The 18,065-nt window shown below is 47.2% G+C and overlaps 1 protein-coding gene across 1 annotated transcript; it reads right to left on the reverse strand.

Annotated features, from left to right (window-relative positions):
- Window positions 1–10,024: 10,024 nt before the first annotated feature.
- Window positions 10,025–11,532, reverse strand: LOC119362293 (galactinol synthase 2-like). The gene is made up of 3 exons (XM_037627494.1): window positions 11,121–11,532; window positions 10,575–11,036; window positions 10,025–10,486 (listed from the first exon to the last, which is right to left on the reverse strand). The coding sequence occupies exons 1-3, from the start codon at window positions 11,424–11,426 to the stop codon at window positions 10,286–10,288; spliced, it is 969 nt and encodes a 322-aa protein (XP_037483391.1). The 5' UTR covers window positions 11,427–11,532; the 3' UTR covers window positions 10,025–10,285.
- Between the last annotated feature and the right edge of the window lie 6,533 nt (window positions 11,533–18,065).

The raw sequence follows: 18,065 nt of genomic DNA on the forward strand, positions 1-18,065 counted from the left end.
GGTCTTATTGACCATCAATACTTCATGCTCCTTCTTGATTTCTACCTCCGTAGCCTTTAGCATTGCGAAGAGCTCGGGAATTGTCTTATCCATCCCTTGCATATTATAGTTCATCATGAAGCTCTTGTAGATTGTTGGCAGTGATTGAAGAATTCTGTCAATGACGCTCTCATCCGGAAGATTAACTCCCAGTTGAATCAAGTGATTATTATACCCAGACATTCTGAGTATATGCTCACTGACAGAACTATTCTCCTCCATCTTGCAGCAATAGAACTTATTGGAGACTTCATATCTCTCAATCCGGGCATTTGCTTGTAATATTAACTTCAACTCCTGGAACATCTCATATGCTCCATGACGTTCAAAACGTTGTCGAAGTCTCGGTTAGAAGCCATAAAGCATGGCACAATGAACTATCGAGTAGTCATCAGCTTTGCTCTGCCCGACGTTCATAACATCTGGTGTTGCTCCTGCAGCAGGTTTGGCACCTAGCAGTTCTTCCAGGACGTAATTCTTCTATGGAGCAATGAGGATAACCCTCAAGTTACGGACCCAGTCCATGTAATTGCTACCATCATATTTCAACTTTGCTTTCTCAAGGAACGCATTAAAATTCAATGGAACAACATCACGAGCCATCTATCTACAACAAACATAGACAAGCAAAATACTATCAGGTACTAAGTTCATGATAAATTTAAGTTCAATTAATCATATTACTTAAGAACTCCCACTTAGATAGACATCTCTCTAATCATCTAAGTGATCACGTGATCCAAATCAACTAAACCATAACCGATCATCACGTGAAATGGAGTAGCTTTCAATGGTGAACATCACTATGTTGATCATATCTACTATATGATTCACGCTCGACCTTTCGGTCTCAGTGTTCCGAGGCCATATCTGCATATGCTAGGCTCGTCAAGTTTAACCCGAGTATTCTGCATGTGCAAAACTGGCTTGCACCTGTTGTAGATGGACGTAGAGCTTATCACACCCGATCATCACGTGGTGTCTCGGCACGACAAACTTTGGCAACGGTGCATACTCAGGGAGAACACTTTTATCTTGAAATTTAGTGAGAGATCATCTTACAATGCTACCGTCAATCAAAGCAAGATAAGATGCATAAAAGATAAACATCACATGCAATCAATATAAGTGATATGATATGGCCATCATCATCTTGTGCTTGTGATATCCATCTCCGAAGCACCGTCATGATCACCATCGTCACCGGTGCAACACCTTGATCTCCATCGTAGCATCGTTGTCGTCTCGCCAACTATTGCTTCTACGACTATCACTACTGCTTAGTGATAAAGTAAAGCAATTACATGGCGATTGCATTGCACACAATAAAGCGACAACCATATGGCTCCTGCCAGTTGCTGATAACTCGGTTACAAAACATGATCATCTCATACAATAAAATATAGCAGCACGTCTTGACCATATCACATCACAACATGCCCTGCAAAAACAAGTTAGACGTCCTCTACTTTGTTGTTGAAAGTTTTACGTGGCTGCTATGGGCTGAGCAAGAACCATTCTTACCTACGCATCAAAACCACAATGATATATCGTCAAGTTAGTGTTGTTTTAACCTTCTCAAGGACCGGGCGTAGCCACACTCAGTTCAACTAAAGTTGGAGAAACTGACACCCGCTAGCCACCTGTGTGCAAAGCACGTCGGTAGAACCAGTCTCGCGTAAGCGTACGCGTAATGTCGGTCCGGGGCGCTTCATCCAACAATACCGCTGAACCAAAGTATGACATGCTCGTAAGCAATATGACTTGTATCGCCCACAACTCAATTGTGTTCTACTTGTGCATATAACATCAACGCATAAAACCTAGGCTCGGATGCCACTGTTGGGGAACGTAGTAATTTCAAAAAAAATCCTACGCACACACAAGATCATGGTGATGCATAGCAACGAGAGGGGAGAGTGTGTCCATGTACCCTCGTAGACCGAAAGCAGAAGCGTTAGCACAACACGGTTGATGTAGTCGTACGTCTTCACGGCCCGACCGATCAAGCACCGAAACTACGGCACCTACGAGTTCTTGCACATGTTCAGCTCGATGACGTCCCTCGTACTCCGATCCAGCCGAGTGTCGAGGGAGAGTTCCGTCAGCACGACGGTGTGGTGATGATGATGACGTTCTACCATCGCAGGGCTTCGCCTAAGCACCGCTATGATATTACCGAGGAGGACTATGGTGGAGGGGGGCACCGCACACGGCTAAGAGATCAATGATCAATTGTTGTGTCTATGGGGTGCCCCCCTCCCCCGTATATAAAGGAGTGGAGGAGGGGGCCGGCCAAGGGGGGTGGCGCGCCCTAGGGGGTGTCCAACTCCCACCGGGAGTAGGACTCCCCCCTTTCCTATTAGGAGATGGAGAGGGAAGGAAGAGGAAGGAGGGACGAAGGAAGGGGGGGCGACCCCCCTCCCAATTCAGATTGGGCTTGGGGGGGCGCCCCCTCCCTTGCTCCTTTCCCCTCCTTTCCACTAAGGCCCAATAAGGTCCATATACCTCCTGGGGGTTATGATAACCTCCTAGAGCTCCGGTATTGTCCCAATCTCACCCGGAACCTTTCCGGTGTCCAAATATAGTCGTCCAATATATCGATCTTTATGTCTCGACCATTTCGAGACTCCTCGTCATGTCCTTGATCACATCCGGGACTCCGAACAACCTTCGGTACATCAAAACACATAAACTCATAATATAAATTTCATCTTACTTTAAGCGTGCGGACCCTACGGGTTCGAGAACTATGTAGACATGACCGAGACACATCTCCGGTCAATAACCAATAGCGGAACCTGGATGCTCATATTGGCTCCTACATATTCTATGAAGATCTTTATCGGTCAAACTGCAAAACAACATACGTTGTTCCCTTTGTCATCAGTATGTTACTTGCCCGAGATTCGATCGTCGGTATCTCAATACCTAGTTCAATCTCGTTACCGGCAAGTCTCTTTACTCGTTACGTAATGCATCATCTCGTAACTAACTCATTAGCTACATTGCTTGCAAGGCTTATAGTGATGTGCATTATCGAGAGGGCCCAGAGATACCTCTCCGATAATCGGAGTGACAAATCCTAATCTCGAAATATGTCAACTCAACAAGTACCTTCGGAGACACCTGTAGAGCACCTTTATAATCACCCAGTTACATTGTGACGTTTGGTAGCACATAAAGTGTTCCTCCGGTAAGCGGGAGTTACATAATCTTATAGTCATAGGAACATGTATAAGTCATGAAGAAATCAATAGCAACATACTATACGATCAAGTGCTAAGCTAACGGGATGGGTCAAGTCAATCACATCATTCTCCTAATGATGTGATCCCATTAATCAAATGAAAACTCATGTCTATGGTTAGGAAACTTAATCATCTTTGATTCACGAGCTAGTCAAGTAGAGGCATACTAGTGACACTATGTTTGTCTATGTATTCACACATGTATTATGTTTCCGGGTAATACAATTCTAGCATGAATAATAAACATTTATCATGATATGAGGAAATAAATAATAACTTTATTATTGCCTCTAGGGCATATTTCCTTCAAAAACATCTGATGTAATTGTGTGCGGTCGATGGACATGCAAATGTGTGCGGTCTCTTTGCAAAATTTCAATGTTGTGGCGTTCGGCTTCCATCAGTCCTGAATGCGGTGCAGTCGGAGCACCCAATCGGCTGGAGTACATGATACTTTCCCTGTGCAGGTGTTTCCTCGCCTGCGCAGTTCGGGCGTGTTTGGTTGCCCGCATGAGGCCCAACCAGACCCGCGTGGGAAGAAAACATGTTGTTTGGTTGGCTGCATACACTGTTGGGCCTGCATAGCACGGAACTTAAAGTATCTGAAAACGCTTCGATCGGCAGTTTCTTATGAGTCAGGCCGAGGCGAGCACAAGCGAGCGGACCCTTGCATGAGTGGAGATGGGAGGGATGCGAGGTGATTACTTGAGGTCTTCTTCGACCTCCAACCTCCAGTAAGCTTCTCTCTAATCTTCTCTTTTCCTTGTCCCTCTGATCTACACAACGATGCTTCGATTCGAGGTAAGATCTACACGAAAAAGATGCCCCTCGATACTACGGTTCCCATTCAGGCGATCGGTTCGTAGTTTTGTCGGCCAGAAGTTCATTATTTCGTGTTCCCTTTTGGAGCTATTCTGGACGAATTTTGTCAAATTCGTCGCGCACGATTGATCGTTTGAAATTTTCTTTGACCAGCAGCTTAATCTCGCAGTTCCGCACAACATTCATGTTGTAAGTTTATGGTTTCGACGATCGTAACTTCATCTCTCCTTGAACAGCTATCTAGTACACTCACGCCGCCATGTCGAGCTCCTCTGTCCTCTGCTCAGAGCCCTCCTATCCGTCCCTCATAACGCCGACGCCCTTTCCCTTGATCTCCTTGCCCGCGTCATAGTACACTAGAGTCATTTCTCCGGCGTCGCTCATCTCGGCCTACTCTCTGTCGTCCTCCTATTGCACTGATGCTGCAATGACGCGCACACTGCAGTTCGCCACGCGCCGCCGACGGGGTCGATCATCTTGGCCTCCTCTCAACCTCCTCTCTCTCGTCCCACTACACTGGAGTCGTTTCTGGCGTCGATCATCTCGGCCTTCTCTCTCGTCCGACTGCACGGACGATATTATGGTGCAAGCACTACATTCTCCTCCTCTGTCCACTGTCTTTGCCAGAGCACCGCAACTAGTTCGTTGACGGTGTCACTCGTCGTGCCGCTGTTGGGGTCTCTCTCCCACGACTCCATGCTTGTCATGTCGGTCATGTGCAGCAACAAGACTTCTCGTGTATCCTGCAGCAACAACGGGAGCCGCTGTGTGTCGCCCGCAGCGAGACACAAGCTCGTCTCGCGGCAGCCACGCAACTAATGGACCGCCCCAAGTAGCTTTATAGGATAATACATTTTTCTTATCTTTTGTTTATATTTTCACAAATATTCCAAAGACATGCATGCAACAGAACGCGGCGTGGTCAACGTGGTCAAGGAACGATTTCCATCGAAAGAGTACTGTACATGGAGATGCTAACAGCTGGGTCCACGGCCGCAGCAAGGAAGTGCCTCCTTATTACGCGAAAAATAATGATTCCTCCACCTGAAAGTAGGGATCCACCGGATGGGCCACCGTATTTTGCAAAAAAAAAACATTTCCCCCCCGACTGCTAGGACCCACCAGCTACATCTTTGCACGCAAGGAAGTGCGTCCGGGCAAAAAAAAAATGATTCACCCCCCCTGACTGCTGGGACCCAACAGCTACATCTTTGCACGCAAGGAAGTGCTTCCATATTACGGGCAAAAAAATGATTCACCCCCCTGACTGCTGGGACCCACCAGCTACATCTTCACACGCAAGAAAGTGTGTGACAGTAGGGACCCACCTGGTCGAAACGTACGTAGCATTGTCATTCTGGTCGCGAACATGTACTTACATACTGGCCAATATAGAGGCACACACTTGTCGTAGTAGAGGCGTGCACGTAGCATGTACACGTACGTACAACGGTCAGGGGGCAAGAAAGTAAATACAGCCACACACGTACATACGGGCGGGGTCTCGAACGCCTAATCGCACATACGTATGGCCAAGGCTCGTGTACATGGCTGGGTCGGAACGGAGAAACTATGTCATCCTCGTGTTCATGGGGAGGCAACGGAATGCGTGTTCATCGGGAGGCAACGGAACGCGTGGGAGCCAACCGGCTTGGACGAAATAGCCGATGGAAACGAGGCCTGGCGTTCCGCACAACGGAGGAAACGGCCTTGTGTTCGACCGGCCACGTTTAAAATGGGATCTTGTTCATCGGGAGGGGTCTGGCGTACCGCAAAACGGAGGAAACGAACTTCTGTTGGACCTTCTACAGTCGAAGCGGGGGTCCTGTTGATCGAAAAGGGTGTGGCGTACCGCAAAATGGAGGAAACGGACTTGTGTTGGAGTGCTACGGTCGAAACGGGGGTCCTGTTCATCGGGAGGGGTGTGGCATACCGCAAAATGGGACTCCACGGGATATTGTTCATCTCCACCGTCGACCTCCTCCAGCCTCCACGGGGTACTGTTCATCCATCGTCGACCTCCTCCAGCCTCCACCTGTGATTCTTCATCCACGGGCTCCTGTTCATCCAGCCTCCACCGCGTGCTACTCCACCGGTTACTGTTCAACCAACCCTCTCCACAGGCTCCTGTTCAACCACCCTTCCACGGGCTACTGTTCATCCAGCCCTCCACCGGCTACTGTTCAACGAGCCCTCCACGGGGTCGTCCTGTTCATCCAGCCCTCCACGGGGTCCTGTTCATCCAGCCCCAACTGGCTCAATCGATCGGGGTTCCTGTTCATCCAGAGGCAACACCACGGGGTCCTGTTCATCCACCGCCCACCGGGAACTGTTCATCCAAACCCCCCAGCAACGCTCACTGTTCATCCAGAGACATCATCGATCGGCTTCAGTTAGCAGCAGTAGCGAAGGACTCGCTCGATCGCTCGGGTTCAGTAATGCGTAGCCTGCAATGCAATCGCTCGAGTTCAGTTAGGCGACGCCTCGCTTGGGTTCAGTTAGAGCCCAACACCTCGCACCCACGCGCGTACGGTACGAGAGAAACGCACATCGCTCGGCCCCCGACCACCCACCGTAACCGGGAACTCCCCGATATTTTCCTTGCCCTCGCTTCTACCACGGTTTTTTCCGTCATGAACGGCCGAAAGAATGTCATGCAGCTGCGTCTCCGGCCCACCCAGGACGAAAAGCCCATTTTCTGTCATGATTTTTTATCATAGAAGTAGGAGCCCACTACATCTATGATGATACCGGGTTTTGTCAAAATTATCGTCATAGAAGTGTCATAAGTATGACAGGAAAAAAATTCGTTCGGCTCAAAATGTCACCGATGTGTCTTTTTTTTGTAGTGTCGGTCGCCGCCTCCAAGGGCACCAATAGTGGAATCACGACGTCTCGCGTTGTGTGAGGGCGTGAGGAGAATACGGTGGCCCTAGTGGCTTCTTGGGGAGCATTATGCCTCCACACTGCTCCAACGGAGACGTACTTCCCCTCAAAGGAAAGGAACTTCGGTAACACATCCTCGTCTCCATCGACTCCGCTCTTGGTTATCTCTCACATTTACTTGTGCAGGCTTATATTGTGTTGTATCCTTTGCTTGCTTGTGTGCCTGTTGTTGTTGCATCATATAGGTTGCTCACCTAGTCACATATCTAGACAACCTACTTTGATGCAAATTTTAATTTGGTAAGGAAAAGATAAAAAATGTTAGTTGCCTATTCACCCCCTCCCCCTCTCTAGTCAACTATATCGATCCTTTCAAAGTCGAGCCTGCGTTGTGACTAGTTGCGGCTCAGAGTCGCGAGTCGACACTAAGCTGAGTCGACCATATTTTTATGACTCATAGACTAGTCGTCGACTAGTCGCGACTAGTCGAGCGACTCGAAATCCATGCGGTAATCTAACACTAAAAATCAGAGGTAATTACAGTGCTACTACACATGGAATTACATAGTAAATTACCCAGGAATTACATTGCTATTACACATAGAAATATAGTGAAATTATTCAGGAAAATACACTTTAAAAACTTGGGAAACATTTACAACCACACACTACACACCTTACTCTGCAAAAATCTTATACGGGAGTAGGCACTGCAAAAAGCCTAACACAGGGAAACAATCACCTAAATCATAAAACACGAGGAAAACACCCAAAATGCATACATCTACAATGAAATTTAGGGGAGGGGGGGGGGTGGAGAAGAAAATTACATGAAACAGCCAGTCCGAAGCAATACAGAGGCTACCATATCAGCGGAAATCACCAATACCTAACCACAAACCCTTTGATGACCTACATCTCAACAACTCTTCAAAAACGAGACACCATACCAGCACCTACAGCCGAGGGGAACAAACACATGAAGACCTAGCGGAACCAAAACCCAGAAACAATAGACGAATTCGTACATCTACAAGTGGGGGAACCAGCGGAATCTCACATACCACGGAGAAGAACCAACCGCCACAACTACAAGAGCTAACAAAATTTACAACAACACGCCATGAACCTACACATACCATGAATCCAAGCAAAACTAGAGCTAGATCTGGAAGCTACAGCAGCAGAAACAAGCGAAATCACATGGGGAAGGGAGAAACAAGCTAAGCTAAAGCAGCAGAAACATTATCCCCGAACAACCAACCGACATGAACACCACAGAATCGCCTCCTCTTCTCTGCTGCTTAAGCGCTCTCCCTCTCGCTCGCTATCTGTCTCCCTATCGTTTCAAACAATACCGCCCAAATGAAAATGGGGGAAGGGAAAGGCACGTAGAAAACCACACCTAACGGGCAGTGGTAAAACAGGTTGGACCAAAACGAATCACGCGCCCGACAAAAAAAGAGGCAGGAGGAGGCTCCAACCGAGTAACCATGTTTGGTGGTGGCAGGAGGAGGCTCGGAGGCAGCAACACAGCCGGCAATGGGCAGGCACATGTGTGGCAAGGACGTCGTGAGCGGAAAGGTCCGCGGCGACGACTTTGATGGTGGCGCTAGGTGATTTTTTGGAAAGAAATTTTCTCCCATCATTGTGTTAGGGAGTGGATACGAATGGAGCAAATTCCACTAAAACATATGCACACTCTTTCCTAATTTAAACCCGACTCTTCAAATTTTATGGAGTTAAGCATTTAAAAAAAACCTTAGCTAAATTCCCTTGAAAAGGAATCTTTTAGAGAGTTTATAAGGAGGTTATATATGCTTTAAGGTTGTGTACATGTTCCAAACACCTGCAGCAATTAAATTAAAAGTAAGTTCTACTAGGAATGAAAAACTGCGAGAATAAACCACGACGGCTGGCTGCCCAGCACGAAAGGAACGACTTTCCCTTTGCACTCACCGGATCATGTACACGCGTGCAACTTTAGCCGGTTAATTGCTCCGTCACCCAGCCGGTTGGATCAGGCTTCTCGAAGCAGCCTGCATTCGCTCGACGGACGGACCGCCCCCGTCCGCAGGCCAACGACGCTTGTCAGCTCATATCCTCGCCGCGTTGTGCCGTGGCTCGTAGGGAGCTGCACAGCGTTGACGCTTGTGCATGGCGCCCTGCAAATTGATTAGACTGGACTTCCGATCATGTACGTGTGCGCCGGTGGGGTGGGGTGGCAGCAGGCGGCGGAAACTTCCAATCGACATAAATTTTCTAGGGTCTATATGTGCTGTGCCCTGCATGCTACCCTGATCGATCGAATCGTTAGATCGATCGAATCCTAGTAGTACTCACTCCGTTTCTTCTTATTCCGCATATAAGGTTTGATCAAAATTAAACTTTGTATAGTTTGACTAATTTTATATTAAAAAATATAAACATTCACAATATAAAAGCAATATTATCAGATGCACCATGAAACATATTTTCATAATATATAGTTTTAGTATTATAGATATTCATATTTTTTTATATAAATTTGATCAAACTTTGTGTAGTTTGACTTTGACCAAATCTTATATGTGGAGTAAAAAGAAACGGAGGGAGTACACGACCTAGCTTGCTAGGGCGGCTATGCATGCGCGTGGTCGTCAGTCCGTGTGTCGCGTCGGTCCGGCCCGCTCATGTCGAGGCAGCAAGACTATAGGTACCGGTGACCCGTTCCGTGCGATCGAGCGTCAATAAAACCAAACGTTTCAACGTATAGCAGGCACTAACTGTTGCCGGTGTCACTGTTTTTATTCTGGATAATAAGGTGCTGGTCAACGTCGGTGATATACGGTCGTAAACGCGCGCCACCGAGAGGATTTTGACACACCAAGAGGCGATCGCGAGGCCGAGCTGTTACGGTCGTGGACATGGGAGCAATGCACAGCCTCGTCACCGGCCACGACTAGTCCGCCGAAAACGACGAGGACATGCGCGCGGATCAAAAGACAAGATCCATTTTGGATGAGCGGCTAGCTCTAGCCTCTAACTACTAATTCAAAGCTTTGCAAATGCTAATCCATAGTGTAACAGGTATGGTGTACAAGCCTCTATTTTTGCAAACGAAAAGAAACAGGACTATATTGATCTACAATACCAAAAAACATGTAGATCGATCCTAATCCATTGTTCGATACTATGGTGTACACTTCTTTACCGAAAATCCGAAATCCCAAAAGTGATGATAGTTCTACGGCGCCTCACTGGGCGCCCGACCCAGCCGCGCTGACGCCGGCCGGCAAGCAGCGAGCCTACGCGGCCGACGGCGCCGGGAAGTACTTCACGGCGCCGGCCTCAGCGAGAGCCGCATGCAGCGGGTCGGTGGTACCGTTGCCGGAATTGTAGTCCAAGCTCTGGTCGTTGTAGATATCCCACCATTTCTTCACAAGCATCTTGATGTCGTCCCTGTCCATGTTCGCCTCCTCGCCGGTGTACCTCCACGGCTTCGAACCCTGCATCATTCATGCATGGCTTAGAAACATCGATCATGAATTCATAATTAAGATTCATCTGTGAGAAAATCGATGGCAAAGGACGTACCGCAGCGCAGTAGTGCACGACCTTGACCTTCTCGAGCTCGACGTTCTCGGGGTGCCTCCAGAGCATGGCGAGCACGAGGTTGTACACCGGCGGGATGGGCTTGTACACGTCCCTGAAGAACATGTTGAGAAAGTCCTGCTCGGCGAAGGGCGTGGGGTCGGTGACGACGAGCTTGTCGAGGAGGGCCTTGGCGGTGGCGAGGCTGGGCTCGTGCACGAACATGCCAGCGTTGAAGTAGAGCGGCGGCGGGGGCACGCCGAGCTCGCGCTCCGGCCACACCACCCGGTCCGGGCACTGCTGGCAGTAGCCGATCTTGTGCTGCGGGGTGTGGCTCCACGTCTTCTCACAGAAGCAGTCCATGACGGCGTAGAAGCTGCCCTTGTCGAGATCAAACAGGTGGTCGATGTTGTCGAACACCTGGATGTCCGCGTCCAGGTACACAATCCTCTCGTACTCCACGAACTACGCACGTACACCAGAATCAATCAACATATATCGATCCAAGATGGAAGAAGAGATCTAGAGGATAGTCAGTAAGTACTGTACCTCCCAGATGCGGAGCTTGGAGTAGTTGATGACGTAATAGGCCATGGCGAACTGGGTCTGGCTCTCCGGCGGGTACACGGGCACGATCTCGCGGACGAGGCAGCCCTGGGCGAGCAGCTTGCGGCGGTGGTCCTCGGGGACGTCGGGGAGCACGGCCACCACGAGTGGGTAGGCGGAGTTGACGGCGCGGAGGCCCTTGGCCAGGCCCACCACGCCCTTCCAGTAGTCGCCGGAGCCGGCGAGGAAGGTCACGTACGCCGCCCTCTTCGGCGCGTCCTCCACGATCCCCTTGAGCATGGGAGCCATTGCTCGCTCGATCTCTCTTGCCTTGCTTGAAAGAGTGGATGAGATGGGTTCGTTGTGTGTTGTGGACTTGTGCGTGCTCGTGTTTGATGCTTGATGATGGACGATGGTGGTGCCTGGTGGTGTTTATATAGGGCAACGGGACGTGGGCGGTTCCAGTAGATCCGTCACGGAATGGAAAGCGTGAAGAAAAAGGTGTGTGGATTGGAATATCTGAGATGGTGCTATTGTCTCCACCATTTCATTTTCGTTTCCTTTTACTCTTGTGCGGATTTTTCTCAATTAGATAGGAAACCGCCATGGCCTCCGTTTTCATTACAAAAATCTCCCTTGATTTGTGGCGCCACCCTCTTTGATATTCTTGGTTGATTTGTTTCGGTGGACAAGGTGGCAAGAACCAAACATTATCTTGTCGTAGATATCTCATGCCTTATATGGTAACTGACGACTTAATTAAAGATGGTAAGAAGTGATTTTGGGTGTGATACTAAATTACCGACCATTTCTACCGCGTTGATTCGTCAACGGATGGCATATTCTTGTTTGACTTGGTATATGCTACTGTAATGAATGGCATGTACATTGGCAAGAGCAAATCAATCGATTTATCCATCCAATCTGGATAATATTGGTTGATTCATTTGAATCTAATCCAATTCACTCGAAGCAGGAGGAAGGAGGTATGTCGGTTTTACCAAAAGGTGAAAACTCGTGGCAGAGTCTAGCCACTTCAACCGCCCTCGCGAGGCGCGTCCCGTGAAATCTATTTCTTTCCACGCCTTCCATTTCTGTCTAATCACCCTGCATCCATCATTCATCACAATAAAATGTTTCTACGGCAGACAGACAGAGGAGGTCGATGGAGACAGAGGAGACACATGCAAAGGAAACCATGTGGATGGAGCCATCGGCAGGTCGCGAGATAACTAATTAGCACATGATGTGGTCTGGCTAGTGCATGCACTGTGCCATCAGCTCAGACGGATATATTAGAATGATGATGCAACTTGGACTGCGCATTGTGAATTACATACCAGAAATATTATCCACGTGTCAAGACGCAAAGGTGAATGAAGTCGTCCGCCCCGCCTGCGTGGAAGAATCAGACCAGACTCCAACCAACATTTTGTACGAACTCAACAGGAAGCTATTGATCATGGCCGGTGCAGCAGTTGGTGTCACCGATTTTCCGGGTAACGTACGTGGTGTGGCCGGTTAGTTAATTACTCTCCTATGCCATGAAAACAACACGGCTGGCAGCAGAGAGACGTACGAGTTTTCCCCCGCCGACGCAAGGTCACTCTCCGTCGAGTTATAGTAATACTAGTATCGAGCAGTTTTCAATAGCGAGAAATAGCGAGTCTCCAGCTAACAAGATTTGGACGGTGAAAGCGCAGTCCGGTGCTGGGCACTTAGGCAGCCACAAGGTCGAAGCTGAGGTGAGCTCGTCCGGTTGGTGGTTTCCTTGGCCGATTTGCTTGATTGGGAGAGTAGGTAGTGAATTGCAAAAAACCACCACATTTGGAGCATCGCTTGCGGAAAACAACCAGGTCCTTATTTTTTTCCAAAAATCACCGCGGATTCGGTAATTTTGTTGCAAAAAGCATTGATCGGATGATTTGGCCTGTTTAATCACTTTTTGACAAGTGGGACCAGATTGTAAGAAGGTGACTTGGCAACAAATTGACATATAACCCCCTAGATCTAAAACCAAAAAGCAATCAACCCCCTCTCCTCTCCCCCACGGACAGCCGCGCTCTGCCCCCGTTCGTCGGCGATGGCAGCAATCAGCCGCGGCGGCACACGACATGGCCTGCCTTGGGCCATGGCCCCCGTTCGCCGGATTGTAAGGCGGCACACGACATGGCCAGCTCACCGCCGCCCAGACCAGCCGCGCTCATCACCGGATAAGGCGAGATCTGCAGCGCTAGGTCTCGAGCTGTTGGGCTCCGTCCCGCACGTGGCTCCTCTGCCCGTCGGGATAGCAGGCCGACGCCAGCTAACTTCTCCAGTGGCGTGGGCTTTCGGTGGCCAGCGACGACGGCGCGATTCCCGGCGAGATGGGGACAGGCGGGGCCGAAGGTTGGCTTTCGGCGACCAGCGACGGCGCGATTCCCTCTCCTCCCCTTCTCCTCTTCCTTCCTCGCGAGTAGCAGCAGCAAGTAGCAACAGCGAATGAGCACCGGCGGAAAGTAGCAACGGAGGAGCAACACTAGTGTGCAGCAGATGAGCAGCGGTGGAAAGTAGCAATGGAGGAGCAGCAGCAACGAGCAGCCAGTAGCAGCAGTAGGGAGCAGCAACGGTGGAAAGTAGCAATGGAGGAGCAGCAGCAGCGAGCAGCCAGTAGCAGTAGTAGGGAGCAGCAACGGTGGAAGGCAGCAGTAGCGAGCAGTGGAAGGCCAACGGAACGGAGGGGACGAGGACGGCCGTGACCGCGGCGCCGGTCAACTCTGCCGCTGGCAGTTGTCCACATGATGTGTGTGTGGAGGGGGCTGATTGCTTTTAATTTTTAGATCTAGGGGTGTGTGTGTAAATGTTATGCCAAGTCACCTCCTTACAATCTGGTCCCACTTGTCAGAAAGTGATTAAACGGGCCAAATCATCCGATCAGTGCTTTTTGCAACAAGATTACCGAATCCGCGGTGATTTTTGGAAAAAATTAAGGATCTGGTGGTTTTCCGCAAGCGATGCCCTAAATGTAGTAGTTTTTTGCAATTCACTCGAGAGTAGGACACGACAAGGGTGCGGGCAGGTGTTTCCATGCCTGGGCAGCTAGTGTCTCCCCGCCTTTTCCCCCAACCGCTCAACTCTCTTGTTCTTAGTTGTGGGCGTGTGCGTGACCGGCGTTTGGACATGTGCGGCAACAAGACTTCTCGCGTACTCCCTCCGTTCGAAAATACTTGTCATCAAAATGGATAAAGAGGGATGTATCTAGACCTAAAATACATCTAGATACAACCCCTTTTATTCATTTTGGTGACAAGTATTTTTGGACGAAGGAAGTATCCTACAGCAACAACAACAAGCGGGAGCCGCTGTGTCTTGCCGCAGCCTCTCAACTTTTTTTTGTGAGGCAACATCACAAAGCTTTTATTAGATCGTCATAATATTTACAGAGACGGATGGTAAATTCCCATAAACATACCTCTATCATCTCTACAGATGACTCCAACTGCCCCACCATTTCTGGTTACCGCACCGCAGCCTCCCAACTAATGGACCGGCTTCTCTCTCTCTCTCAAATAAAAAACGCACTAATGGACCGGCCCAAGCAGCTTTGCAGGTTAATATTTTTTTCTTATATTTTGTTTTTATATTTTTGAAGATATTCTAAATACATACATTTCAAATCTTAAATGCACTTAATAATTAAGAAATCATGAATTTAAAAAATGTTAACACAGTGTAAAAAAATATTGGCGTAATTTTTAAAAAATGATGATAGCAATGAACAAAAATGTTTGTTACAATTAAATATGTTCACGTGATTAAAAAAATGTATGTGACATTTGAAAATATGTTTATCCAATGTAAAAAGTGTTTGCAAAATTCAAGAAAATAATTGTGCCATTCAAAAAAATTGTATTGTGCATTTTAAAAGTGGCACACTTTTCAAGCATATGTTGTGATATTTTTTAAAATTGTGAATACAAGGTCAAAAAATGTTCGCGCAGCTCAGAAAATTCATGAATTGAAAAAAAGTTCATGAGTTTTATAAATTTCTCAAATTCAGAACAGGTTTGAGAAATTCAATAAGTTCATGGATTCGAAAAATGAATTAGACAATTGTTATTTTGTCGAAATTCTCTATAATTTCATGCCTTGGTGACTGTAGCAAAAAAATACAGGTTACATAAAAAAATGGAGGGAGTATATGTTAGACAACACTTTTTGTTGAATCACCAAAGTATATATGCCCCCCTTGCAATGCATCGGCAATCACTAGAATATATATTCAAGGCACTTTAGACATACTGCATAATCATCTATTTCATTTATTTACTTGGATGGAGCCCGTAGCAACGCACGTGCATTGTCCTAGCAAATATTGTATTCTACTAGTATGTTAGCTTGTGATTTACATGTCTATATTAATGTGATTGTGTAAATAAATGCTTATCAAATTCTGCCCCATGATTTATCTTATATTTTGATGAGAATTTTGGCAAGTAAAGTAAAGTGGAATTGATTCAGAAGGTAAGTAATTAAGATGACTAGAAGAACGCCCGTGCGTTGCAACGGGGCCACATTAACTTTAAGAGTTCAATATTACGACATTGGCGACATTTTTTACCATCAAATCCTCACACACACACAGACACACACTCTCCCTCCGTCTTCCTCACTCTCTATTCCCCTCTCCCTCTCTCTCTAACACACACACATATCCATCTTATTGGGTACGGGACCATAATCCATCTATTTCACACATACACGCTAGTGCATAACAATATGGATTATGTGTATTATATTTGCCACCAGAACTGAGGGAATTAATTTCATGTAAATTGACCAGCCACAGCTCCAAGAATACGCGGACGAGGTGGCTCGGGTCGGCGTCGGCGCCGTCCAGCGCGGGCCACGGGCCCGCTTCCAAGTGCACGTGCAATGCATGTCTTCACAAATATTATAACCAGATGTGAGAAATCACATGCATAGAAAAGACATTCTGATAGCAATCCAAATACCATACTCAATTGAATACCTAACCTGGACAATACTCTTATTTCTATGCGCCAAAAAAATGGAATAGCAAAGCTAAGTATGCCTACATACGCTCAGATTATATATAAGAATCTTGCGTGAACAATTGCAACAAAGCACTAAGCAGCGATAAATTTAAATAAAAAATCCATTAACTATGCAGGCAACAGGCTTGTTACAACATAGAGAGATAGGAAAATGTCACCTCCAGTAATGTAGCGCAAAGGAGTGGAACGAAGCATGAATGAGCGGTTGTCTGTTCTTCTCCATGTACATGGATCAGCAGTAGAGGCCAAGTATATAAGTACTTGACCGAACTCCACACTCCACTCTTCGTGTACGGAGAGCCATGTCACCTTCTGGCCGCTGCAGCATGGGAGGACGGCTGGTTCACGTGACCCTCCAGCTGGGGGATCCATGGTGGCTGACCGTCGAGCTCGAGGCAGAGAAGTTGAGGGCAGTAGTGGCAAGATCCATGCCGGCCAACCGGGCGAAGAGGAGGTCGTCGGGGAGGGACACATTGGCAAGATCCGGTCACCACGCGACCTGAAGAGAAACAGTGATCTCCACAAGTTGTAGGCCGACGGCGTGCTCCATCCCCTGCGATGGGGTGACCATGGCGGTGGCCACAGCTCCTCATGCTCGCCTCGATCTTGGCGACACACCCTGAGTGTAGGAGGCAGCAACGACCTCGACGAAATCATGGCCTCCATCCCGGAACGCAATCATGTCGCTCTAAATAAATGGATTCAATCATGTGACTCTAATTACTTCGGATTGTTATGTGCACACTAAGCGGGGTGCAGTTAGGAAAGAAAATGTTCTCTAATTAAAATGATTGAGTGATTTAAGGTAAGGTTAATTAATTTAGATTTGATTTTTAGTGATTATTAGTAAAGTATGATGTGTCTTTAAAATCTTTTATTTGTTTCCTTCAAATCTTTTATTTGTTTCCTTAAAATCTATTATTTGTTTTCTAAAGAAATTTGCAATAATGGAAGGTATCGGTTGATTTGGATAAGTTAGTAAATTTAGATCCGTGATTGCGTGCACGTTTGGAAAGTCCTGATTTGCAAGGAAAGAGCTAAGGGGTAAATAAACCGGTGAATAAGAAACCATCATCGAAAAAAATCTACGACGGTTAACCTACGAAAAAAAACCGGACGAAAGTGGTGGGACGAAAAAAACCCTGGAAGCGAGACTACCAACTGCTCCATTAGGAGTAGAGATTGATTATCATCCGGGAAAGGTTGGACAAAGGGTGGCGAGAAGAAAAATAAAATATTAAACCTTACATTATACTCCCTCCTTCCCAAAATATAAGGCGCGGTTTGACTTTTCTGGCCTTCGTTGCACAACTTTGACTATAATTTTCATGCATTGTACACCTTTAAAAATTGTATACATACATATGAAATAAAATTGTCTTACAAGACAAATACGATGATGCCATTTATACATGTTCAATCCATATACTCTGATATATATTAGTGGTCAAACTCGTGCATCAAAGACAGTAAAAAGTCAATCGCGCCTTATATTTTGGGAAGGAGGGAGTATATAGATATAGTCAGAGAAGTAGAGATGTAGATGTAGATAGATTCTTGAGCCATTTTTTTAAGGTAGATGTAGATTATTTTTATGGGTAAAGCTAAGTTTTATTGATCAAATGCCACATAGTGTGGAATGCATCTCGGATCATGGTTGAACAAGCTACACGTGGCACCCCTGACCTAACGAATGCGAAAATTTAGCTAGATTGTGAGCCTCTTTATTTGTCTCTCTACCTTAAAAGTTGAAATTACTAGTAGCACCCAGCTTAATCTCACTATTGTTTTGAGATGAAAAAAGCTTATCCCACTAATTTTTTTTGAGACATAGCTTATCCCACTAAATGACGCTACCCCCTGCTCATGGGCCAAACGACTCTCGCCCCCC

Source organism: Triticum dicoccoides, chromosome 2B (assembly GCF_002162155.2).
Source record: "Triticum dicoccoides isolate Atlit2015 ecotype Zavitan chromosome 2B, WEW_v2.0, whole genome shotgun sequence".
Taxonomy (NCBI): domain Eukaryota; kingdom Viridiplantae; phylum Streptophyta; class Magnoliopsida; order Poales; family Poaceae; genus Triticum; species Triticum dicoccoides.